Source organism: Crocuta crocuta, unplaced genomic scaffold, assembly GCF_008692635.1.
Source record: "Crocuta crocuta isolate KB4526 unplaced genomic scaffold, BGI_CrCroc_1.0 scaffold96, whole genome shotgun sequence".
Taxonomy (NCBI): domain Eukaryota; kingdom Metazoa; phylum Chordata; class Mammalia; order Carnivora; family Hyaenidae; genus Crocuta; species Crocuta crocuta.
In genome coordinates this window covers 9,125,470-9,152,347 of record NW_027531522.1, presented here as the reverse complement: position 1 = coordinate 9,152,347, position 26,878 = coordinate 9,125,470, and the positions used below count along the sequence as shown (strand labels likewise).

Below are 26,878 nucleotides of genomic sequence, written 5' to 3'. Positions count from 1 at the left end.
CAAATAACTTAACCTGGAAAAACCGAGTATGTGTTCTGGGCAACTTGTGTTAAGTTGTATCTGGAGAGCCGGGCTGGTAAGCAGCAAAAATAACAAAACAGTGGCCACTCGGATATATTATAATTTCACAAAATAGGCTTCTACAAGCATTATCTGTGTTTCATAAGTACTATTTTATATTAAAAAAATTAAATGAGTTTGAGAAAGATTAATTTGCATAAAGTCATGTGACTAGTATGTGGCTGGCATGGCACTGAGACACATCGTAAAATGCTGTGCTTTCTCTCCCCATTCCCGAGCCAGGGGACCCCAGGGAGGCTTATCCCTTAATCCCACGTGATCAACTAAACTCAGGAGCTACTGTCTGGGGTCAGTATGGATTCCTTTGTAACAAAACATATGCCATTGGCATTGGCAGTGTGTTTTCTGGCTATGTTGTATGGGATATCTACCAGCATCTCTTTTTAATTCTAAATGATATTGGCATATGACATTTTTATGATGATGTAATTTAACGAGAACAAATACATAAACCGAGCCACATGCTTTTCTCCTATTATTAAAATAACTTTTCCCCAATTATAAAAATACTAGAAGAGGTATGAAGAAAATACATATCTCCTATAAATCTATGCACAGTGGTAAACTTTTAAAGTACTACTTAATAGCCTCACACATATGGTATTTTGTTTCTGCTCTTATAATACTTTAAACATTTTTTTTCAGGAGTAGAATTTAGTGATTTATCACTTACATATAACATCCAGTGGTCATCACAGCAAGTGCCCTCCATAATGCCCATCGCCCATTTAGCCCATTCCCCCACCTAACTACCTTCCAGCAACCCTCAGTTTGTTCTCTGTATTTATAAGAGTCTCTTATGGTTTGCCTCCCTCTCTGTTTTTAACTTATTTTTCCTTCCCTTTCCCTACGTTTGACTGTTTTGCTTCTTATGTTATTTTTAAATACAAAATTGAATCATTTTAGATAAACTGATTTACCTTCCCTAATACTTTATATGTTGTGAACACATTTTTATATTACAGAGATGTTGTGCTAGCAAATGCTGAAAAGATATATTTTACTTCATATTCCATTTTTACAGTGACATATATCAATTCATACTTGGCATTTTCTAGCAAACACATGTGCCAAAATTTACAACTTGTAGAGATGTGGGGAAAGGAGGGCATAGAAAAAAGATAAAGTGAGAGAAGCTTTGTGTAATTTATCAATGTAGGAGTAATGACATGTCATTATCTTTATGAAACATAAATTTCCTGAATGCTGAATACTATATAATGTTTTGCTTACTATAACTTTTCATGGTCATGGAAGATGCACCCAAACAGGAAAAACTTTTGGTTATGCAGAGGTAGCTTGACAAATTTACAGACTTCTCATAATTTAGAAATGGAAAGTTAATTTGTAAAAAATCAACTTTAAAATATTTTTTAAAAACCCTGTCATTAACATGTACTACCTTTCAGAACTTTTTTTCTTTAAGCAGTTTACCTGATGCTATGTTACATTCTTAAAGCACTTATGTTACTTTTTCATTTCTGGATAGAATATATAGAATGGTACATATGTTCTTAGAATATTGGATGAAATTTTTTTTTAATTTTTTTTTTAATGTTTTATTTATTTCTAGGAGAGAGAGAGACAGCGTGAGCAGGGGAGGGTCAGAGAGAGAGGGAGTCACAGACTGAAACAGGCTCCAGGCTCTGAGCTGGCAGTCAGCACAGAGCCCGATGCGGGGCTCGAACCCACAAACCGCGAGATCATGACCTAAGCGAAAGTCGGATGCTTAACCGACGAAGCCACCCAGGCGCCCCATATTGGATGAAATTTTAATCCAGTTTACATCAAAAATACTCTAACATTTTATTTTTTAATGTTTATTTATTTATTTTGAGAGAGAGAGAATGCACCCATGAGCAGGGAAGGGGCAGAGAGAGGGAGAGAAAGAATCTCAAGTAGGCTCCTCACTGTCAGTGAAGAGCTCAACGCGGGGCTTGACCTTACCTATGGCAAGATCTTAACCTGAGCCAAAATCAAGAGTAGACTGCTCAACTGACCGAGCCACCCAAGCATCCCCAAAATACTCTTAACATTTTAAATATTTTCTTCAAATGATGATTTTACACTACTTCTGCCTCTATTTATCACTCATTCATTTATTAAGAATATAACTGTAATTAACATAAGAATAAACTTACCTTCCAAGTGGAAAGACACAAAAGTCAGGAGGACCAGGGACAGAGGATCAGCCTCTATGATGTAGGTGCAATTCATGTTGTTGTCATATGGCTTTGGGTAGTTTGGAGAAAGGATATAACCTGAAGGGTTCGTGAAATTACCTCCACATCCTATGTGGGAAGAAAAAGACATTATCAGAATATTTGTTCTCACATGTAGGATCTTATCAGCAAGGGAAAACCTCAAGTTCCCTAGAGACATATTTCCTGATACACTCCAAATAACTAAGGGGATGGAACTCTGATTTTAAAATACATATGCATGCAAAATGAGAACGTTCTATGTGTTTCAGAAAATGCTTCAGAGTTTGGGGCTAAGTAGTAGACATTTTACCAAAAATCCACTGCAGATCACTTAGTTTGAAGATAATATGGAAGGGATAACTGAGCAAAGATTGAATATTATTCATGTAGATAAAGAGATAAAACAGATGCAGTGATTTGTACGCTTACATGGTTTTGGTTTTTTTGTTTTTTAAGGAGGCTCCATGCCCAACATAGGGTTTGAACTGATGATCCTGAGATCAAAAGGCACATGTACTACTGACTTGAGCTAGACAGGTACTCTCACTTATTGTTTTTATTTTTTAATGTTTATTTATTTTTGAGAGACAAAGTGTGAACAGGGAAGGCGCAGAGAGAAAAGGAGACACAAAAATCTGAAGCAGGCTCCAGGCTCTGAGCTATCAGCACAGAGGCTGACACAGGGCTCGAACTCATGAATCGCAAGATCATGACCAGAGCCAAAGTCGGCCGCTTAACAGACTGAGCCACACAGGTGCCCCATTATTGGTTTTAACATATCTTATAATAATATTAGAAAACTATGTTATTTTCATTAATATTGTAATCTGGCCATAAAACCAATACCTGCTTTTAAAAATGGTGAATTTACTAATGCCAATTCTTACCAAATTCTCACATAAATGATTCCCTGGTGTCAGAAATAGAGAACCATCCTCTTACTGATGTGGAGAACAAAGGCAAAAGAAATGTAGAAAAAAAATCCAACTGCAAGGCAGGGTGAACTTCCTCCAGGAACTCATCTGTATCAATGTTAATACTTTGCTAGGGGCAAAAGACAACCTGAGCTTGATATTAGCCCTGACCTTCTGTAAGTCTCCTGTTACATATAAAAATCTCTCTCGAGGGGTGCCTGGGTGGCCCAGTTGGTTAAGCTTAAGTGTCCAACTCTTTGTTTTGGCTAAGGTCATTATCTCATATGATTCATCAGTTCAAGCCCCACATCAGGCTCTGCACCGACAGTGCAGAGCCTACTTGGGATTTTCTCTCTCTCTCTCAAAATAAATCAATAAATGTTAGTGTTATATATATATTATAACATATATAACATATTAGACAGTAGTAAATGACTTTATCCTAACAATGGCTGGCTCCTCAAGGTTCTGGAAACCTTGCTTCCAAATTCCTTAGAGACTTAGTTATCCTTAACCTCCCCCCAACTTGAAACTATATAATCAGTCACTCCTCACAACCCCAGTGCAACTCTTTCTGCCCGTGGGTCCTGTCACCTTGCTTTAAAAAAACCACTGCTTATGTACCAAAGATGTCTCAAGAATTTTCTTGACCATTCACTCCCATACCCAAACATTTCACATCAGTACCACTAAAATGACATTCGTTTTTGTATAACCACTAACTAGTTAATCCACAGCGCTCCCTGATCCATCACATATGAAAACATCAGCATCCTCCTAAATGGATATTAAGACACACAGTTTCGCATGCACACACTTGCACAAGAACCAAGTGAAGGAGGACCTGGAATTAGGCCTGGGCTGGCCTCTCCTTCCTCCCTTTACACCACGCTGTCTTTCCTTCGTGTCTGAAATACCTCGTCCCTGCATCGCTCTCTCTAATTGCTTTTATCACACTTCTTCCTAAACAGTGGTTCGTGTTGAGGGGCTGCTCCTCCGAATACAGTCCGTAGGCACACGTCACTGCTTCTCCGCCTTGAAATCCGCTGCATTTCCTACTAATCTGATCTGTGAGCAGTAATCACAGAAGGAAGGAAAAATCCTGAAGAAAGTGGCTCACAAAGTTTACTGACTTTGAGAGTCATCTGTGTGAGAGCGAAAACATGCAAGTCCCTACCCATGGACATTGTGAGTTCTGGGGGGGTCAAGTGAGGCCTGACCATCCAACACTCAGTGGGTTCAAAAAGCCCCAGGGTGATTTCCTTGGAGGCCACTGTCCCGCTCACCAGGCACACTGATCATCTACTAATTACCAGCCTCCTGGGCTTCTGCCTAATTTCTGCCCTACACTGGGCGTTAGGGTCATTTTGAGATGTTGGCTGGTGGCACTCCAGCTCTCTGTCATCTCTCAATTGGCCTCCCGTTGAATTCAGTTCCACTGTCACTGGTTTTTGAAGGAAGAGTGTGCTCTCAGGGATCAGGTGACCCTCCCCACCATCTCCCTTTGGACCCTGGTTCCATTCAATCCTGGTTCAGCCCCCAGTCTCCCACAAGCCTGCCTGTGGCAGCCCCACCCTTTGAAGGACCCCAGGTTTGGTTTTAGTGCTACTTACGGCTCACGAAGGAGGCAGAGAATCCCTGAGCCGGCGCTTCCTGAGACTGGAACACGGCTGTGAACACATTTCTTGGTGTGATGATGGAACCGGGGGCCGCATTCCCACAGCTCGAGGCTAACAGGGCGCCGTCCACTTCCTCGGTTCCTGCCCACACCTAGCAGAGCCACACACATGACTTAATGCTTGAAGTTGTCCTCTGCAGATAGTCTAATGTGCTTAGGCTGGAAAATACACGGAGCCGGGGTGTAATAGACCTAAACACGATAGTGAATCAAACACATGCAAATCTGTAATGGTTTTTTTTGAGAATGGTGTTTTTAGCTGCTTTTTCAAAAGATATCCCATTCTTGACTCTTCAAAGGAGACTGAGTTTTCATGTAGCTAGGCAGTGATTTCTTTAAAAAAAAATCAACCACTACTCATTATCTCCTTACCTTCTCCTCATGGGCCTGATCTAGCTAAGATCGTTAGGTTTCGAGGGAGATAGAGCAGCAATGTGTGCTACTGCGAGCCTTACCATTTGTCCCGGGTGGATAGCAGACTGTGGGCTGCAAGGAGGTAACATTTACCAATAGATATTAATACATATGTAGAGTCTGAGGAAAATGGACAGGAATTGCAAGTATATATGTAATCAGTATGAACTGCAATAAATCGCGGAAGACTTCCTGGCAGTGTTCAACTTTAAGGTTCATTTTGAAGAAAGGATGAGATTCAGGCATGAGGTGCTATTTACCGAAAACTGGGTTGGTAACTTCCAAGTGGACTTAGGCTGTCATTTAATTGGTCTGGCCACTTTAAAAAAAGTAAGTCGTATCTGAACCCATGTGAAAAGTCATTGCTGAGGAATAAACTGTGAGCATTAAATTTCCAAATCAAGCCAATCCTAACCAGCCTAACTGGAGAAAAATATTAATCATAGAATCATTTAAAATTAAAAAAAAATTTTATGGGGTGGCTCAGTCGGTTGAGCGTCTGACTTCAGCTTAGGTCATGATCTCATGGTTTGTGGGTTTGAGCCCCATGTCCGGCTCTTTGCTGACAGCTCAGAGCCTGGAGCCTGTTTCAGATTCTGTGTCTCCCTCTCTCTCTGACCCTCTCCTGCTCACGCTGCCTCTCTCTCTCTCTCTCAGAAATAAATAAAACATTAAAAAATTAAATTAAATTTAAAATTTTTTAATGTTTATTTATTTTTGAAGAGAGAGCGAAAGAAAGAGCAGGAGTCGGGGAGGGGCAGAGAGAGAGGGAGACGCAGAAACCGAAGCAGGCTCTAGGCTCTGAGCTGTCAGCACAGAGCCCAACACGGGTCTAGAACCCACAGACTACGAGATCATGACCTGAGCTGAAGTTGGATGCTTAACCAATTGAGCCACTCAGGGACCCCTAAATTTTTTAAAAAATATTTGTTTTTGAGAGAGAGAGAGACAGGCAGAGCATGAGTGGGGTAGGAGTGTAGAGAGAGGGAGATACAGAATCTGAAGCAGGTTTCGGGTTCCAAACTGTCATCACAGAGCCCGACATGGGGCTGGAACTCACTAACCATGAGATCATGACCTGAGCCGAAGTTGGACACTTAACCCACTGAGCCACCCGGCACTCCCATAGAATCACTTTAAATGCATAGTTCCAGCCATGAAAGTAGCTGCCAGCTGCCGTGGAGCTGTCTAGAGTATATAACAGGGGACTTTACCTGGTTTGGAGAGGGTGTGACTGCCTGCAGAAGCACCTCCACNTTATTTCAGAGAAGAGAGTGGAAACTGAATAATAAGTGAGAGAGGTTGCAGAGTCTCTGCAAGCCTCCAGGCTAAGGTCCTGAAAATGGCAAGGGGCCAGTGGAAAACAGGCTCCAGGACACTTTTGAAAATTATTACAATGTGAGGGGCACCTGGGTGGCTCAAATCTGTTAAGCATCCAACTTTGGCTCAGGTCATGATCTCACAGTTAGTGAGTTTGAGCCCGGCATCGGGTTGGCTGTGCTGACAGCTCAGAGCCTAGAGCCTGCTTCAGATTCTGTATCTCTCTCTCTCTCTGCTTCTCTCTGACTCACACTCTGTCTCTCTCTCAAAAATAATGAAACATTTAAATACATTTTAGAAAATCATTACAATGTGGAAAATAGGAAGAAAAGAGGGAATACTGGGAGATCATCCAGGAGAATCTTGCAGTCATTCAGGCAAGAGATCACAGTAACTAAATGTTGAGTGACTCAAGGAAAATATTCATATTAGGTAATAAATATACGATACTGGGGAAAAAACCATTTAACACGTTTAACCAGGGAAGATCTCCCTAGTTGAGTGAAGCTTAACCAGGAGCAACTGTGCCCATCCCCCCACCCCAGGGAACATTTGTCAGTGCCTGGAGGCATTTTTGACTGCAACATTTCTTGTGGGGGCTGGCATGCAGTGGGCAGGGGTCAGGGAAGCTGTAAACATCCTATACTGCATGGGACAAAGCCCCATCCCTACTTCCAGCTAAGTATCATCTAGCCCAAGGAGGTATATGGGTTTGGATCAGTCTTACTTGGCTCTTCAACATTTTCTTCATATCAAGTTATACAAAATTACTCATTTGAACATATTACTTTCAGGAATATTCCTCAAAGACAGCAAAAAATTACAAGCCATTAAAAACATTTCTATGGAATGGGCATGCAGGAGGGCACTTGTGGGGATGAGCACTGAGTGTTATGTGTAAACTGATTTGACAATAAACTATTTGTAAAAAAAAAAAAAATTTCTATGGAGAGTTCAGTCCATGGGAAGAGATGTGAAATAAAACTGATTCATAGCACTGATTTACTACTTCTCAGTTCTTTAAAGCCATATCGTTTCCAGTGATTTTCAAACATGGGGTATCCAGCTGTTAGTTATATTACTGAAGCCAAATTACATTGCCATTTATCAGATATAGGAGGTGTCTGTCATGGGAATTACTAAGAACAAAGGCACAGGTATTCTGCCAAAAATCTAAAATCAAAAAAGCATCAGGAAAGAATCACACACTTCCACATTTCTTTAATATACCCTTTAAGATTCCTCCCTTTTACTATTCAAGAAAATAATATACAGAAGTTTTCTATTCATATTTTTAAAAATTATAAATATGACTTAATGATAGATATCTGCATGAGCTATTTTTACAATATTACTAACAAGGCAGTGTGACAGATAAAGCTTTTATGAAGAATCTCAAGTGCTTTAATTAAGAACTTCAAGAATGATCAAGGGCTTATACTTTCCTGAAGCCATTAATTATGAATCTGACATCCTACCTTTTGGCCCACGATCATTAAGTGTTGTAATGATAATAAAGGCAAAGAGGTATTCAATACTCATTGCTGCCTTGTCAATCAAGAGCTCATTTCATTGCCTAGATAATCCAGGACTCATCAAAACCATATTGGATCTACAGAATGTCACAGAGTTGTCATTAAGTCAAAAGCTTCCTGACTTTCGTTAAGGTTTTGTATAATTCGGCCTGGCTGCACATATTATTTTATCATTTAAGCAATTTTTTTTTTTTTAAAGCATTGCTTACTGGGGTGCCTAAATGGTTCAGTTGGTTAAGTGTCCAACTCTTGGCTCAGCTCAGGTCATGATCTCATGGATTTTTGAGTTCGAGCCCTGCATCAGGCTCTGGGCAGGCAGCAGAGAGGCTGCTTGGGATTCTCTTTCTGTCTCTCTCTCTGCCTCTGCCCCACTCTGCTATCTCTGTCTCTCTTAAAATAAATAAATTAACAAACATAAAAAATTATTGCCTATTAAGATACCTACAGATTCATATGCAGTTGTAAACTATAGTCTAGGGAAATTCCTTGTACACATTTCCCAGTGACCCCCAACATTGACATCTTGCAAAATTATAGTATAATATCATAACCAGGATGCTGATGTTGATACAATCCATCGGTCTTACTCAATTTCTCAGTTTTACTTATACTCGTGTGTGTGTGTATATGTGTGTGTGTGTTCAGTTATGTACCACCATGTTCAAGATGATGAATAATCCCAACACATGAGGGTCCCTAGAGTTGCCCTTGTATAATCATATATGATTTACTCCCATGCCCACATCTCTCTAGCCTACAGCCGTCATTCATTTCTAAGTATAGTTATTTTGAAAATGTCGTATAAATAGAACAAGAGAGTAGGTAACCTTTGGGTATTGGCTATTTTCACCTGCTGTAATTCCCTGGTGATCTGTCCAAATGGTTAGTTGGTCAGGGGTTGGTTTGTATTTACTGAGGACTTGCATTCCCTGGTAGGTACGTGACAGTTTAACCATTCACCTGTTGAAGGACACATGCACTGATTTCAATTTTTGGCTATTACAAGTAAAGCTGCTGTGAACATTTGTACACAGGTTAGTATGTCAGCATAGGTTTCATTCCTCAGAGATAAATGTCTAAGAGAGCAGTTGCCGGACTGCAACTTACAGCAAGTGCACGTTTAGCTTTATAAGAAACTGCTGAACCATTTTCAGAGTGGCTGTACCATCTTACATTTCCACTAGCAATGAGTAAGTGAGACAGCTTCTCCACCACCTTGCCAGTGGTGCCGTGACGATTCTGTATTTTAGGTGTTCTGAAAGGTGTGCTGCAATATCTCCCTGGGGTTTTAATTCCCATTTTTCCTAATGGCTAGTGATGAACATTTTCCATCGTCTATTTACCATCCTCTTTAGTGAAATATCTGTTCAAAGATTTTCCCCATAGTTCAATTGGATTCTTTGTGTTTTCACCACTGGGCTTCACTGTTCTGTATGTATTCTAGATAGCACTCTGCTGCCAGATAGGTGGTTTATACATCTTTCCTCCAAGTCTTTGGCTTGTCTTTCCATCCTCTTCATAGAGGCTTTCACAGAACAAGATTTTTAACTTTGATGAGGTAAGATTTTTTTTAAGTGTTTATTCATTTTTGAGAGACAGAGAGACCAAACACAAGCAGGGGAGGGGCAGAGAAAGAAGACACAGGATCTGAAGCAGGCTCCAGGTTCTGAGTGGTCAACACAGAGCCCAATGATGGGCTTGAATCCACAAGCTGTCAGATCATGACCTGTCCTGAAGGGCAACATTTAACCAACTAAGCCACCCAGGCGCCCCAACTGATGAGGTAAGATTTATCAGCTTTTCTTTTTATGGACCATTCCTTTGATGGTTAGTCTAAGAAATGTTCATCTATCTCTAGTCCTGAAATTTTTCTGTTACTTTTTTTTCCTAGGAGCGTATAGTGTGTACTTTACATTTTAGTGTGTGGTCTATTTTGAGTTAATTCTTGTCTAAGATGTGAAGTTAAGGGTCACCGGCTGGAGCTGGTCCCTCCAGCGGTTCTGCCCGCCCAGCTCAGTGTCCCCTGGCAGAAACAGGAGGCTCAGTAAAGGCAGGGAAAGAGTGAGTGCTTCCCAGGTCACTTAGTTTGGGCAGGGCTCCAAGTGGATTCCACCTGCCAATTGTGTTGGCTTTGCCAGAGGTCAGAGGGGTTTCCATTCGGTCAAGAGGAGAAATGGGCTGAAGTGCCTGGGTGGCTCAAGGGTTAGTGTCCAACTTCAGCTCAGGTCATGATCCTGAGGTTCGTAAGTTCGAGCCCCGCATTGAGCTCTGTGCTGACAGCTCAGAGCCTGGAGCCTGCTTCAGATTCTATGTCTCTCTCTCTCTCTCCCTGCCCCTGCCTAGCTCACACTATCTTTCTCTCTTTCTCTCAAAAATCAATAAAACATTAAAAAAAATTTTTTAAATAGGAAAAATGGGCCTAACTAACTTTTAGGATTCCATTTGTACAACTGATGAATATGAGAGACTTTATGTATGTCTATGCATTTGTTATTGACTCAGTCCATGGGAGAGAGTTCATTTGTTTCATGAAAGAGCAATTAGGAAAACTTGTATTAAATGTGTTTTATTATAGACATACATTATAAAAGTATGGGATTTTTATTTGTACAGTCAGCATGGGTCAGGTAGATATAAAACATAATGTGAACGATGATACAAAATAATAATAACACCGACAGTAAAAAGCCACTACTATTCATTAGGTGGTTTTACATTCCAAGTACCAAGCACTATTCGGGTTATTATATCACATTACCTCTAATGCTTAAGACAGTCTTACTAAAGGGCAAATTGTTTGCTTTCTTTTTTGGTTAATTTAAGGCCAAATGTTTAATTAGCACACAGAGGAACACGCAGGTAGTAAATGCAAGAGATAGGAATAGAGTCCCGGCTAATGTGAACTTAAGGCCAATGTCTTTTCCACTAAAAGGTGGAAAGGTGTCTTAGAGATATATTGTATGATATGCAAAATGGCACAGATGGGATGAATTTATCAAACGGTCATAAGTCAGTGAAAAGGGAGGTCAGTGCCACCCAAGCAGTATGTGTAGCTGTAGAGAAAGTGGCTTCCTGACTACTCACGGCGATAATTTTATGTGAGTCTCTCACGTTCTTCTCAGCTTGTGGGCCCTTGAGGCCCACAGTGGCGGCTGACACTAGCCACATCTCTAGCTTTCTGTCATTTTTATAACATACTTTAAATGCTGCCTGTAATGGCCCCTTACATTTGTTTTGTCCTGGAGGATCTATCAGAAAACAAAAACAAAAATGAACAAACGAAAGGAAGAACACACTAAAAAAATCTGACCTTCTTTCTTTAGTTTCCATGGAAAGGAAGAACCCTAAGCACTCAAGAAAAATTTATTGAGGCCAGAAAACAATCCTCTTATTTAAGTTACTTTGCCTCTGTACTAGCAAATGAAAAGTCACAGGGCAATACACTTGGGTGTTGTGGGGCAAATTGTAACTCCTAATAGTTGAGATTTCTCATGCTTTTAGTCAAGAAATCCGAGCAACAAAACTATGTTTTTCTTACTTGGAGAGGCAAGGAGTCATTTCCGGTCTAAATGTTAATGTTCACAAACCCAGGTCAGCTCCCATTAAATAAACAGGTGCACTCACCCTCACAAAGCTGTTGTGACACTGTCCATCTCCACTGGGAATTAGGAAGTTGCTGTCGAAGCTGATCTCCAACCGCTTACTTTCGTGAGTGATGACTGTCCAGGAACATCTGCTGTTCTCAGGAAAATTCTGAGGCCAGTGAGGGGATCTGATTGTACCATTTTCTGAATGAAGTACTCCCCCACAACCTGAAAAATCGTCACAGAAGAAGTCATTAACTTGAGAGGGAAATAACAATTTTAGTAGCTCAAGACTTCCAGAGGAGACACATTTCTCAGTATGAGATTTCAGTTTCTTCTTCCTTACCTGTGAGTCACTGGCCTTCAGGGCAGGTATGTCACAAGAACTCCCAATAAATGTAAGGTGCACTGAACCCAGAGGAAGCTTCAGCCGTTACTCTTTTGTTATATTTCTATTGAACTCACCAGAGACCACTAATCCTTGCCATAAAGAGGGTAACTTCTATTCTGTTTTCAAACAATAGCAATATTTTTTACTTTCCTTGAAGCTATTGACTCGTTGAGTACCAACAATACCACGTTCTATATTTTGTTACTGCGAACGCATGAGAATACAGACCTACACTCATTTGTAATTTTACCCCAACATACAGGGCTAGAGAAAGTGATTTTTCAGGAGGATAAATTTCTTCCATTAAGCAATCTGCTTCATTCATATTGGAACATTGATGGGTGAAAATAAACTACACGGATTGAAGGAAAGAAAATCGAAAATCACTTAATGCTATTAAAATATGTCCTCAAGAGATGACAAAAGAAAGAAACATGAACTCCAAACAAAATGAAGTTAAAGAGAATTCCCTGTATCTTTTGCTTTTAACCCCTTGGAAAACCTGGTACATCTAACACCCTTCCCCTCCCCCTCTGACTTCAACAGCATCCAGTGATTTCATAAGATAAAAAAAGCTTTTCGGGGCACCTGGGTGGCTCAGTCGGTTAAGCGTCCAACTTCGGCTCAGGTCATGATCTCACAGTTCATGGGTTCGAGCCCTGCATCGGGCTCTGTGCTGACAGCTCAGAGCCTGGAGCCTGCTTCGGATTCTGTGACTCCCTCTCTCTCTCTCTCTCTGCCCCTCCCCTGCTCATGCTCATGCTCTGTCTCAAAAATAAAAACTATAAAAAAAAATTTTAAAAAAGCTTTTCATAATAACTCTGACTCTCCTATAAAGAATTGCCCTGTGTGATACTCCAAGGCTTTAAAGTAATCCTGACTAAAGTATCCAACGCAAGTTCTTATATTTTCTGGGAATTTCCATGAAGTTCATACTTGACATACCACAAAAGGTACCCTTTTGAAATCAATCTATTATATCTTGCACATGCCAGAGCATTCATTATAATCACAAATCTTGTCAATTTGCTGCTCAATACTCTTCAATGGCTCCCTATTGTTCGAGGGACAATAGGAATACAAGGCTCTTAGTGATATGGACCACTTAGCTTCCTGCCCTCAGCTCACCACTCAGCCCTCTGCCTCCAAGCTCCAAGTATTCCAAACGACTTGTGATTCCAACCTATATTTTCAATTATTTTTGGTTCTCTGGTTATGCCATGCCCTTTTGCCCATGTAGGCAATGTGGTGAAGTGCTAAGATCAAAATTTCTGGACCCCAGTGTCTTTACTCAAATCCTGACTCTACCAGTTATTAGCTTCATGACCTGGGAAAATTATCAACACATCTACCCTGGGTTTCTTTCTCTCCATGCCAAAATGGAGAAAATATGTATTGATACTGTGTCTTCCTTATGAGGTTGCTACGTGAGATGACACGGGTATAACATTTTGAGTTCAGTCTGACAGAGAGTAGTTCTAAAATGCACACTTGTTAAACTAGTTAATAAATGTTAAGCACAGATCAATTTAAAAAGTGCAGAGAGTGTTTCTTTTACCTAAAGTTTGTGTGTTCCATGTAGCATAAAATCCACCATTTTGCACCGAGTGGTCTGAGTTAAAAATCACCACCAGCTGGTTGGAACCAGACTGGATCGTCCTGGGGTTTGAACTTCCACAGTATTGTCCTATTATGGGTGATCCTGGAGAACCGCCGTTCCTGACAGTGACAGAGTCCCAAGCACAGGTTGCATGGGCTTCAATATCAAAGTCACGAAATGTAAGCTGCAGGAGAAAAAACAAAGGAAGAATGAGGCACTGTGAGTTGTAAGCAAGCTGAGTCAGCTATGTAGAATCAGGTAATTTTGTGTTTGTGTCTCTTATTTAATCCTCTCCTCCCCTCTTCTCTTTTTCTTTATTGGAGATTCTACTGGAAATCGTGAGAGGGGCATTTCTCCCGGACCTGTAGTCACTAGAGGGATCATCACAGTCCAGCAGGCTGGGATGGGAACTCAGCAGGAATGTGATTGCACCTTCTCCTGGATGGGGAAGATCTTCTGCATGTACATTCTCCTACGCTTGCAAACTAGATGTCTTCAGTAACGTACACTTGTAGATGTCGAAGTCTGTATTCTAACCAGAGAAGATGTGGGAAAGACAATGCTCTGATTGCAGGATCCAAACCTATTCTAATTGCTTGCTTATTCAAAGAACTCTGTTTCCACATAGGATGTGGTATTTTTGCTCTGGAACAGAAGCGGAACTCACAGTGATGGTGTGGCCTTGCGGGGCCTCTAACAACCAGGAACAGTGGGTCAAGCTGTCGTAAGAGGCGGGGTAGTTGGGGCTTGCGATCACTCCACTCTCACCCAGTTGTATTCCCCCGCAGCCTGAAATGAGATTTGTAACCTTCTAAATTAGATACAAGAGAAAAAAACATCTCTGCAAAGGCAAAGTAACTAGATCTTAAAGCCATGATTTAAAAAAAAAACAATACATGGATAAATAGATGAAAGTGGATAAAAGCAAAGTAAAACTGGGTAGAAGATTAGAAATGAACAGAATTCCATATAGTGTTAATGAAACAGAATCACACGGTGAAGACAGGATCATGTTTAACATTTTTGTAATGCTTATTCATTTTTGAGAGACAGAGAGAGACAGAGCACAAGCGGGGGAGGGGCAGAGAGAGAGAGGGAGACACAGGATCCGAAGCAGGCTCCAGGCTCCACCCTGTCAGCACAGAGCCTGACGCGGGGCTCAAACTCACGAACTGTGAGATCGTGACCTCAGCGGAAGTTGGACACTTAACCAACTGAGCCACCCAGGCGCCCCAAGACAGGATCATATTTAGAACAAAGGAGAAGGAAGATAATCTGTACCGCAAATGGAGAATAATTAGATGTGTGTATAACTGACCCTGTGTCTAGGGACCGAGTAAATAACATTGCCTTGCTTGAAACAAACAGGCCACTGAAAATATAAGCTTGAAGAATAGGATCCAAACCGTAACTACAGAAGTCGTCATTTGATAAGAAGCACTCATGTCTGTGGTCAGCTATCAAAGTATCCGTTAGCATAGCACGTTGAAGAACAGATATATTTTTAAAACATGGGGTGGTCTGACGTTCTACCCGAATACTACTGCTTCCTGAAACCCAGTTCTCTTCTTTCAATTCAATAAAGAAAAGTCAAGTGGCCAGTGGTTGACCAATCTTATTCCCTCTTCCAATCAACTGTTTGATTATAACACAACAAAATGTTAGATAAAACTATAACCAAAATGTATTTTGATTAATAGTTAAACTTTATAGCAAAAAAGGGGATTTCCAAAATCTACAAAAAAAATTAGTACTCACATTCTGAGGGCTAATCTTAAACTGAAAGGTCATTAGTTTTAAAGGATGTGGAACTGAGATGTGGGCCCCAGAGACCTGGGTGTGAGGTCTTGAAGACCTGCAGAAGGAGAGTGTATGGCCTTGGACCCCCACAAAAGGAAGGGCAGGAGTTGAGACTTTTACATAATGTTGAGAGTCTAAAAGAACTGCCATCCATGTTAGTTTCTAAACTAGAAAAATTCTGATGGCCCTGAGAAGCAGCAAAGAACAGCACTGTCTGTCTTGGGTTGAATTTTCAGATAGAAACTGAATGTCACAGATGCAAATCCAGTACAAAGCATTAGCAAATAATATATAAAATATTATATTTATATTTATATATATAATAAATAATATATAAAATATAAAAAGATACGTTCAAAACACACATCACTACCAACTAGGGTTTATCCCGGAAATTAAAAGATGGTTTAAACAAGAGGAAAGCCTTTTAATATATAATTTGTCATATTAATATAGTAAAAGAGGAAAACAAAATCATTTCAAAAGGTGCAGAAAAATCATTTGATAAAATCTTGTACCCATTCAGAATTTTTGAAAAAGTACACTAACAATTGAAGGGATTTCTTTAATCTGATAATAAGTATTTACTGAAAACCTAAGAGAAATCAATATATTTAACAATGAGAGGTCATATGCTTTCACGCTAAAGTCAGAAACAAGATGCTATTGTCCCTTCTGTTCAACAGTGTGATGATGGCGTAGCCAGTGAAATAAGACAAGAAAAACCATTAAGTTTTGGGGGCCAAAAGAAAAAAATACTATCCTTTGCAGAAGATAGGACTGTTTACACAGAAAACCCAAAGATAATCTACAGACAAAGCACCAAAACTATTAAGAGTGGAGTGAAATCTCTGGGCTAAGGATCCATGTGTAAAAATTTAAAAATTCCTGGATATCGGCAACAGTTAGAAGATGTAATTTAGAAGATCTCATTGACATTAGCAACAAAACTAATAGCTACCTAGAAATGAATCTAACAAAATAGATGTGAGATTTTTGTGGAAAAAATTAAGAACTATCTATTGCCAGAGTCAGAGAGCCCAATCACAAGTCTCACCTGTAAAAGAGTACACCGCATGGAATCCAACATACTCGACACGTTCATTGGTGACAAAGTGTATCCACACCTGGGAATTAGGTATCACCAGCGGCACTATAGGTGCTGAAGGTCCACAGAGTCTCCACATCAGAGGCCCTTCAGCATCACCTGAACAAAATGATACACCGATTGCCATTCTTTATGTAGCCTTTGAGAAATATGTTTCATTAATTCAGTAGGAACAAATAATAAAAAAACACTTCAAGGTATTTACTGACATACACCGAAATTCTGATTTAGTAGCTGACATTTCACAAAGTTCTTTTCTGTGTTTGTCAACTGCAGAAGAAAGAGTCCCTCCAACAGGGTAAAAACAAACAGATAAACAAACAAACAAAACAAAGGAAAAAAATACCATGTTTTTATAGCATGGGCCCCTTTCTCTATTGTAGGTGCCATTTTGTTCCAATTTGTGTTTTCGTAATTATTTTAGCATACCTAAACAGAATACAATTCATTTAAAAAATCTTTGGATGTGCCATTTTTAGGGAGTAAAAAATATATAATACCAACAGTGACAAAATATATCATGAAGATAAAAGTGATAATTACCTAAAATTTTAATGAGTTTTTCATGGCATGTAATCAACTAAAATGAATAGGATATTCACTACTCAGGCCAAGAGCTGAGAGAGCTGAGTATTCTTAATGGAGACTACTTTTCATGGTAATTTGATGAACCTTTATAGAACACCTACAGAGCTCACATTTCATCTTTTTATTTATTCTGTCAGACCAACATAAGCGAGATCGTATAAGTCAACACAATACACTATTTTAACCGTCTCTAAAATGAGGGACTAGAAGAAATTTAATATACAGGTACTCTGCTTAATTCAATAAGCCAGTGGTTTTGAACCAGGTGGCAGTGGTGAGGGTTTATCAGAATGACAGAGAGAACATTCTCAGACTAGAATCTCCATTTCCCCCATAAGTCTCCTCTAGATTCATCTGCCTAGAAGGGCCCAGATGATTCTCCTGCTGAGTCCTTTGGTCTGTGAAAGCAGACTTTATCAAATTCTCCTTGAAAATTTGTCCAACATGTTCTCAAAATCAGCAAAGATTCCAGTGGCCACTATAGAACATTGCCACCACTTATCTGTGTTAGTTTCTGCGGCTTTCAGAAAGTCTCCTTTAAATGTTTTGGTTTTTTTTTGCAATGACATGGAACTCAGTGAACCTTAAACTGCATCTACAATGATCTACAATGTTAGTTTACTTCTCTTTTTCAAGCCACAAAAAGAGTGTCAATGTAACAATGGCGGCAATTGGATGGATAACCCACTCCTCAACTGCAAGAAAGAACTAAAGTGGATTCATCTTCTAGGAATGCAGATTTTCAAAAATTCTGGAGAATCATGGTTACCAAGTGCACCTCAATCCATTCCTACCATGAAAACAAAGACAAGCTTGATTCCTTTGGGGACAATTCCCCAAATAACTTCCATGTGCCTCTCCATCTGGTACACTGCAAAACTTCTTTTGATTTCTAAGTAGAATTCCTGTAAATTCAGGAAATTACTGATACAATTCTGACCATGTTAAGTCCCAGTCTCTGAGAAAAGAAGTCTTGAGTAGTAAAAGATTACTGAAGGGACCACTTGAACTCACAGCCAGAGGCACCTGCGTGGCTCAGTCAATTAAGTGTCCGACTCTTAATTTCACCTCAGGTTGTGATCTCACAATTTGTTAGTGTGAGCCCTGTATTGGATTCTGTACTGACAGTGTGGGCTGGAGCTTGCTTGGGATTCTCTCTCTCCCTCTCTCTCTGCCTGTCCCCCGTCACTTGCTCTTTTGCTCTCTCTGTCTCAAAATAGATAAACTTTAAAAAGAGCGAGAGAGAAAACACAGGCAAACTAAATCTCTCCTGGGTAAGTCTCACATCAATTGAAACACAGGGTCTAGTTGTGAATACTGATCCATCTCAGTCACTGTTAACAAAGCGTATGACCTCAGCTGGGTACACACAGAGTTACAGCTTTTTCTGACCAATGTTCTTTTGGATTCTAGGTACATAGATTATAGCCCCTTAAGTCACTTCATTGTTGGTGGTCTCCAGGTAGAAGAAGAATACAGTGCATAAATGGGAGAACATGTGGGGCGCCTGGGTGGCTCAGTCCGTTGAGAATCCCACTCTTGATTTCAGCTCAGGTCATGATCCCAAGGTCAAGGGATCGAGCCCCACATCAGGCTCTGTACTGAGCATGGAGCCTGCTTAAAATTCTTTCTCTCCTTCCGACCCACTCCCTCGCATGCTCTGTCTCTCTTTCTCAAATTAAAAATAAAACAAAATAAACTGGGAGAACATGTTCCTTGATTGAACTCACCCACTCGTAACTCAAGGACATCAAACTGACAGTCTTGGTGACTTTCCAGGTAAAAATCCTCAAAATGAATGTAGATGGATGAATTTTCCTGATTTGGATTGCTGAGAGTCCATTCACAGTTTAAGTTTCTTGAGTAGTTACTGACTCCGTCATAACCAGGGGAAGTGAAGTTTCCTTCGGCGGAATTTGTAAGGGACCCACCACACACTAAGAAAACAAAGGGTAACAGAGAAAGTAGTAGTGAGGTTCGTGCCGCAACAGAAGATGCAAACAATACAATAACAACTAGAATAACAACAGCAAGATGTTTATTGCTTTCTCTTCACAGATGAAGTTAAGATTGTGGGTGAAGGGCCGGCTCATGCATGAAGAAGTTTCTGTGAGTTTCTAGGGAAGTTGCTGTGAATTTCTGTGGAAGAAGTTTCTATGAGTTTGGAAATATGTGTAAAAATCAACCCTTTCTTTATTTTCCTGTAGGGTAGATTAGGTGGATTTGTGGGTTTGTCTATGCATTTGTTTCTCCTAATTTAAGCCTATTGTTCATTAATATTTAATTTAGAGAAACATCTAACTACAATGGTAGTTTCAATGGCTTCTCATTAGCAATTTTCCACTTGACACAAGAATTTAATTGGATCAAACAAATAACACTGGGGTGCCAATGAATTTGTTCCTTTTCATAGGGGAATGAATGTTCCTAGTATCAATGAAACAAAGATCTTTTAAATATTCAGTTCCAATTCTTCTAATATTTAGAACTCTTAGATAATAGCACCAATCCATAAAGTAGGTGAATATTTAGACTCAAAAGACCATATCTTGCATAATTTTTCAATACTCTGTATCAAATATGAACCCTCATTCCTTTACACTGGAAATATGTATATGGATGTATGACTAAGAAACCATAAAACCTGTTCATCTTTAATTAGTCACTTTCAGGGAGTCAGTTACCTTCTTAGAGATAGAAGGTCTCTTTCAGCACAAAATAATTACCAAGGACTGTAGAATAGGCAATCAGTATTTAACGGCAACATTATACAGAACTGAGGTAGAAGCTCTCCTAAACGGCATTTTTAAAAATTCACAATGGCAGCTTTCTTTCTGAAACCAGAATTTGTTTTGTTTTGTTTTGTTTTTCTGCCTAGCATGGGTCTCTACCTGATTATATGTGTTTGCCTGCTATAGCAGCTCTTAGGGATAATTTTGATCTCTAAAGGGAAAACAGCTTGGTGGCCATTGGTAGTAGCTGTGCGAACATCTGCAGTGCCCATGATTAAAACAGGTGTATATATAACATCTTCTCTTACCTGCATCTTCACTGGACGTGTAGGAAGCACTGAAGCCTCCATACGGCCTGGATCCATCAGTGAAAAACACGACTCTCATCGTGTGTCCTGAAGATTTGATTTCGTGGCTGACATTCACACTGCTACACAGTTGCCCTAGCTGGGGTGAGTTACTTCTAATGCCGTTGAATATCTGTTGGAAAAACCATTTAATCTTACTGAATATTTCCTGGGAGGTTATATTCACAGCCCAGATACACTTCCTTCTAAGGAAACTGTGCTAAAATGAATTACTTAACAGTACGGGCTCCCAGCCCAGTGCCACAAGCCACTATGTTGCCCAGAACACATTCTGTGGCCTCAGGGTCATTTCACTAAAATGAGAAGATTCTGGTAATACCCTCCTGCCTTGTGCTGACAAAGGAAAAACTGCTGGACTGTTTGCAACTGGAAACCAAGCTCTAAATGTAAATTAGACCAACGCTCTTCCATCTCAGTTCACAGAGTTCACTGATAGACCATTTTTCTTAACAATGTATCAGGACCTTTCAGATTTGGAATGGAAGCTTAAATGTTAGTCTCTGATGGGGTGAAGCGTATAATCACTCGAATATTTTAAAACGCCTTGAAAAGTAACTTAAAAAAATCAATCTCTATATCAATATGATAGTTCTTTCCCAAGTACTTATGGGTCCAAAGCCTCAATTTTCTTATTAATTTGAATTTTAAAAAATGGTTTCGAGTGGTGCTGACTCCAAAATATTAAAGAATAATTCTACTTATGCATATACTTATGATAATTGCAAAGTATTATTCCACTTCTGTGCAAGGCCAAGGGAGTTTTAGCATGCCTCGGTTTCACAGTTCAGGCAAGATCCAGAAGGAATGAAACAATAACTGACTAATTGCGTAATTGATATTCCATTTTGAACGAGGATTTGAATCATTCACGATTAGAAATAATGATTCAGAGGATGACACTGACAGATTCGAAGGAGGAGGACTCACTCCATGACAGAAGATGTGAGCTTTTTTATTTACTATAATTGATCATTAAATTGAGCTCTGTGGGGGCTTCTGGCTTAAAGTGTCTTCTGACTCAAAGGACCAGACACAACAGTTCCTATTGCTCACTGAGCACCAGGCTCTGCTAATAGCCTACTTGTATTACTTTATCCAATTAGCACAATGCCCTCTCAGATATATAATATCATCCAGATTAAGACATATCTTTTCCAGATTAAGACAGTAGAATTCAGAAAGGGTTATGCGATTTGCTTAAGTTCAAACAACTAGTGATCATAAAATTGGATTTAAATCGTCCCACTGACTGCAAACCATGAAGTAACGTAGAAGGAAACAGAAGACGACAAAATTTCAGTAAGACTTAAAACAGGAATGGGCAACATTTTGCCAGAATCAGAGGGATTATCAGCGATTACATTCTAATGGAACAAGCTGGAAACCATGACCAATGGTGGTTATCCTTGCGCCAACGTCTGCCCGGGGCTAAGAATCACGATGACTGATAATGTTCAGGCATCCGTTTATAACATGAGGTCCTGCTTTTACAGGCCACTGAAGTGCTGTTTCCACTTTCCTCCTCCACTGACGTGTATACTCAGAAACTACAACTCCCAGAAAACAATGGGGCAGGAAGTAGGCATTTGAGATTCAGGACAAGCTCTAAAATCTGCTATATGCAGGAATAAGATCAGGCACATATCTCATTGTTGCACATTTTTTCCTTATCTCTCTCTTTCCCTGTCGCTTTCTTTCTCCATCTCTCTCTCTCTCTTTCTCTTTCTCTTTTTCTTTATTTCTTTTCTTCTTTCTTCACTCCGACCTTTTTCAAGAAGTTCTCAAAGTAAACAAAGTATGGGCAAAGGGCAAGCCACATCCCCTTATTTATTGCAGAGTGAAGGGGGAACAAAACAAATGTTGAACCTATAAGAATATATTTCAAAGGAAAATAGTATAGACATGATATTAAGGATTTGTAAAAGAAATTAATTCTGAAAGTTATTGTTGGAGTTTTAAAGTCCCCAGGATTAAAAAAAAAACCCTATAGATATGACATTTGTAGTTTCCCCTCATTGAATGGCCAATCCCTCCCCTCCCCACCCAACGGAGACCATAAACTGACAATCCCATGCACCAAGAGCTTCCAAGCAGCATTGTAGTACTTCATTCTTAAATGTGAATAAGCAACCGAGGGTCACCAGACATTTAAGGAAACATCTAATGTACAAGGCAGAGACCAATCAATATACATAAATAGGTAACAGAAACTTGGAGGAAATGGACCCCAGAGGAAGCAACATGAAACTTCAAAATTATGATTAACATATTTATATACATAGGTGAATGGATCAAATACTTATGATATTTTAATGTAGAGAGCATATACAAAGAACAAGGGTAAAATAAGAATAATTGCAGGTATACACCATCTCAAACAGCTTATCATCCACGCCCACTTCCTTATGGAAATACAAGAACATATGCCTCCCCAAATTAGGAAATGAACCAAGAGAGGGAACTGCCCTTATGGAGCCTGGGTCCAGCCCCGAGACGAATGAAGGGGCTTGCAAAATTGATGGTGAATGGCATGCCTGGTTTGACAGCTGGCTTCAGCCTTGCAGCTGATGGAGAAAAGCCCATGATGGACAATACCCATGAACTGGTGGGTGTGCTTTATCATACACGGTGGGGACATGCACTGTGAGTAAAAGTGTGTGGGATAATCAGTGATATGTGCCTAAATGCTAAATGTTAGAAAGGACACAATTATTGTTATTACTCAAAAAAACCCACAAAGAAAATGCTCCCATAGTACACTACTTGGCTGGGTTGGGAATGACATGTATATAATCATAATCTTGTAAACACTGAAGAGCAATTTAAGCAAAATCTGTGACGTATGTATTTCGAGAGCAAGTTGGTGGAGTCTGTGAACTGTGCAGAGCCCTGTGAGCATTGGCGCTAAGGGGGTTGGATTGTGAGGGGACCTCAGTTCTTATCTTCCACACTTGCATGGAGAGATAATGTCTAAGACTGGAAAACAAATGAGGAGCAGAACAGGGATAGTATTTTGCAATAATGGCATATGTACCACAAGAAGTTGCTAAAAGAGCTGAAAGTAGACACCTTTGGCATCTATGATTCAGAGACGGGAAAATGACAAGTTAAGGCATGATTCAGAATTTGTGGTTGTCGCTGTAAATTTTATTTTCTTATTTGAGTTCTGAAACTATGACTCTTCATATTATCTTTCCTGCACAGCATGTGGAAATTCTGCTGGTAAGATTCCTAATAACCATTATATGCAATCTGATCTCAACTACGGGAAGAATTTCAAAGGGAAATAAGCTGTTTTATACATCAAAATTTAGCACTGGGTTGGTTGAAATTCAAGTATTTTTTTGTATTTTTAATGTTCTGAACTCTCTGCATTTTGTTCAATAGGCATCAATTACGTTTATAATCAGAAAAATAGGTGAAAATTATAACGCAAATGAATTATGCCACATTGTTACAACTACATTGCCAAGAAAAGATAAGAAAATGCATCAAAATATGGTATACTGTGAGTGGTTAATTTTTTTCCACTTCAACCCTGTCTCTATATATTCAGTTGATATCAGGGGGGGAAATGTTCCTTTAAAATAAGCAAGCTTACAGGAAACCTGGGTGGCTCAGTGGTTAAACATCCAACTCCGGCTCAGGTCATGATCTCATGGTTCATGAGTTTGAGATCTGTGTGAGGCTCTGTGCTGGCAGCTCAGAGCCTGGAGCCTGCTTCAGATTCTGTGTCTCCCTCTCTATCTACCCCTCCCCCTTCTGAAAAATAAAATTAAAAAAAAATTTTAAAAAATTAAAATAAACAAGCTTAGTCCAAAATTCCCAGGCTTTCAAATAGAAGTGGGGGCCCATAATTTTTAATATCTGATAGAACATTTCAATCCTTTGGGTGTTAGAACTTGGGAGCAAAATTTGAAGCTTGAATACGATCATTTTAGAGTAATATGAAGTATTATAGTAACATACAAAGATGCGTTGTATTTTAGAATTCACTACCCAACAGGAGGCAACTAAATTGAAAACAAAAGTGGCTTGTTTTTAACACAGGATAATGATAGGTGCACCTGGGTGGCTCAATGGTTAAACGTCTGACTTCGGCTCAGGTCATCATCTCACGGTTCATGGGTTCCGGCCCCGCATCGGGCTTTGTGCTGTCAGCACAGAGCCTGCTTCAGATCCTCTGTTCCTTGCTTTCTCTGCCCCTCCCCATCTTGTGCTCTCTCTCTGTCTCTCTCAAAATAAATAAATAAACTTAAAAAAAAAAAAAAGGACAATGATAGTGCTTCTACTGTTCATTCATTCAGTAAGTACCGTTTCTATTCTGGGGATTCAGCGGCGAATGAAACGCACTACCCGTCCTAAAGGAGCTTGTGTTCTGGTGAGGGGAGCAGACAGTACACAGACAAACAAATAAATACATGGGAATGTCAGCTGGTGTGACGTTGTGTGAAGGCAAGAACGCAGGGAGCATGATGGGCCGGGGTGGAATCGATTTAACGTGGGGTCTCAGGGATCAGGTCACCTGAAGAGAGGAGAATGAAGAGAGACAGTAGCCGTCGGGGAGACGCGGCCAAGGCCATAGCACGGGGGCAGTGGTACTGCATATTCAGGCACCAGGAGGAAGCCAGTGGGACTGGATCCTAGTGAGCAGGAGGGAGGGGCGGTTTGGGAGGAAATGAGGTTCCACCGGGCAGCTGGGCCATTGTAAAGAGTGTGAGGAGAGGCCCATCGAGGATTTTCAAGGATGTGCAGGGAGAGCAGCACGGAAGATTTACATTTAAACCCGCTGCCGCCCAGGTGCTATGCTGGAAGTGCAGGGAGACAAGGGAGCGACTAGGGAGACCGGCCGGACGTTATTACATTAAAGCAGAGGGAGCAGAGACAGTGGGGGTAGTGAGTACGATGAGAAGTTAGTTCGGTCCTGCATCTCTTTACAGTCACAGCCAGCAGGACTCGATGATGCATGTAATACAAGGTGTGAGAGACAGTTCTCCAAAACAGACAGCAATGTTTTCGACCTGAGCATGCGCAAGTTTGGAATTGTTATCTGCTGAGATAATAAGGACTAAGGAAAGGTCGAGTCGGGTAGAGAACTATATTAGTATTTATGGATAATTAATCTTGTATGTGTGTGCCTATGTGTATGTGTGTGTATATCTATCTATCTATCAATCTATCTATCTACATATCTGTCACTTAACAATCTTCTTCCCCATTCATGGATCTCCTTTGTTTTCCTTTGCCGAGGGAAGCTAAGAATGCTGACGGCATATCCCCAAGGACTTGACCTTGGCAGGCAGCCATGGTTTTCCAAAGTTGTCACTCAGTACCTCTGGCAGACAACAGCAACTATGCAGGACCACTCAATTGCTCAGAACTTTTGGTGGTGGCCTGTTCTGTGACTCAGGTCCTATTCAGCTGTGTGCTACCCACAAGCTCAGCTTTTCTCCATTTACCCAGTTTTGCCATGTGTAATGATCATTGGCTCTTGAAATTTATCCTACCAACTACGATCCGGAGGTATTTTGTGACACCAAACAGCCTCTTAAAACAGGTCTTACAAATCTCACGGCAGCTCACTGCATTTTTGTTCTATCTAAAATACTTAGAATCCCTCTGAGGTACAGTTGCACGGGTGGGAATATTCCTGACATACTTTTCTGACTGTGATTTATAGGTCAATAAACTCCTTCAACAATGGAATGGAATGTCCCCGACTGCACAGGACACTCACTGTCACACGCTCGCTGTTGCAGGATGGATGAGCTTCCAGCCTCAGGTTGTTAAAAGTCAGGGTGACCCGCCTTCCTTCCTGCACCGTGATTCTCCACTCGCAGACCCGGCCATGAGGATTTGGGTTCGGGAAGTTGGGAGAGGTGAACGTTCCGGTCGGGCCCTGTAGGTCTCCACCGCACTCTGAAGGGGAAGAAACCCAAGAACTCTTCCAATCCAATCAAAATGAACCCCTCTGTAAGGAGCGTTCTCTAAAATATTTTCTTTAGTGTCCCAAGGGATGCTAAAACTACTCCTCCTATTTATCACTATACGTATGTGACGACGTAACAGAGAATGTTTGTATTCACTTCCTATCTCTAATATTTAATACTTCATTCATGTTTCCATGGGGGACAGTTCACTGGTAGTATTTTATCATCAAGGCCCAAGAAGTATGAGAGACCTAAGAGATGTTGTAATCTCAAGAGTCAGAAGATTCAGGGGACTTTTTATAATTATCCAGTTTTTTTAGATAAGATCTGTATTTCAGCAATGTATTTCAGAAATGCCAGTTCTGACAACTCGGGGACTCATGGACTGGTTTTCATAAGATGAGTAACGTGTGTGGCTCTCATCCTATTATATCTTCCAAAGCACTAGTTCCTTTCTTTGGTAGCCTTTACCACAGGTGTGATGTTTTCATTTACTGGTGTGACTATTTGATTAATGTCTGCCTCCCCACTAAACTGTAAGGCTCAAGAAGATGGGGGTCTTTTTTTGTTCTACAACTATTGTAAAACCAGCGGCTAGCATATTGTCTGTTGAATGAATGTGCTATATCAC

At 40.3% G+C, this 26,878-nt stretch overlaps 1 protein-coding gene across 1 annotated transcript in view; it reads right to left on the bottom strand.

The window, feature by feature from the left end:
• The window catches only part of CUBN (cubilin), a 298,802-nt gene that overhangs the window by 71,722 nt on the left and 200,202 nt on the right, over positions 1-26,878 (bottom strand). Inside the window, exons 48-56 of the mRNA XM_077772461.1 lie at positions 26,055-26,236; positions 20,258-20,429; positions 18,948-19,154; positions 16,579-16,728; positions 14,389-14,510; positions 13,680-13,905; positions 11,771-11,958; positions 4,813-4,969; positions 2,223-2,372 (exon numbers count right to left, since the gene is read on the bottom strand). Of these exons, the coding sequence (XP_077628587.1) occupies positions 2,223-2,372; positions 4,813-4,969; positions 11,771-11,958; positions 13,680-13,905; positions 14,389-14,510; positions 16,579-16,728; positions 18,948-19,154; positions 20,258-20,429; positions 26,055-26,236 (1,554 nt within the window). The remainder of the gene's footprint in view (positions 1-2,222; positions 2,373-4,812; positions 4,970-11,770; positions 11,959-13,679; positions 13,906-14,388; positions 14,511-16,578; positions 16,729-18,947; positions 19,155-20,257; positions 20,430-26,054; positions 26,237-26,878) is intronic.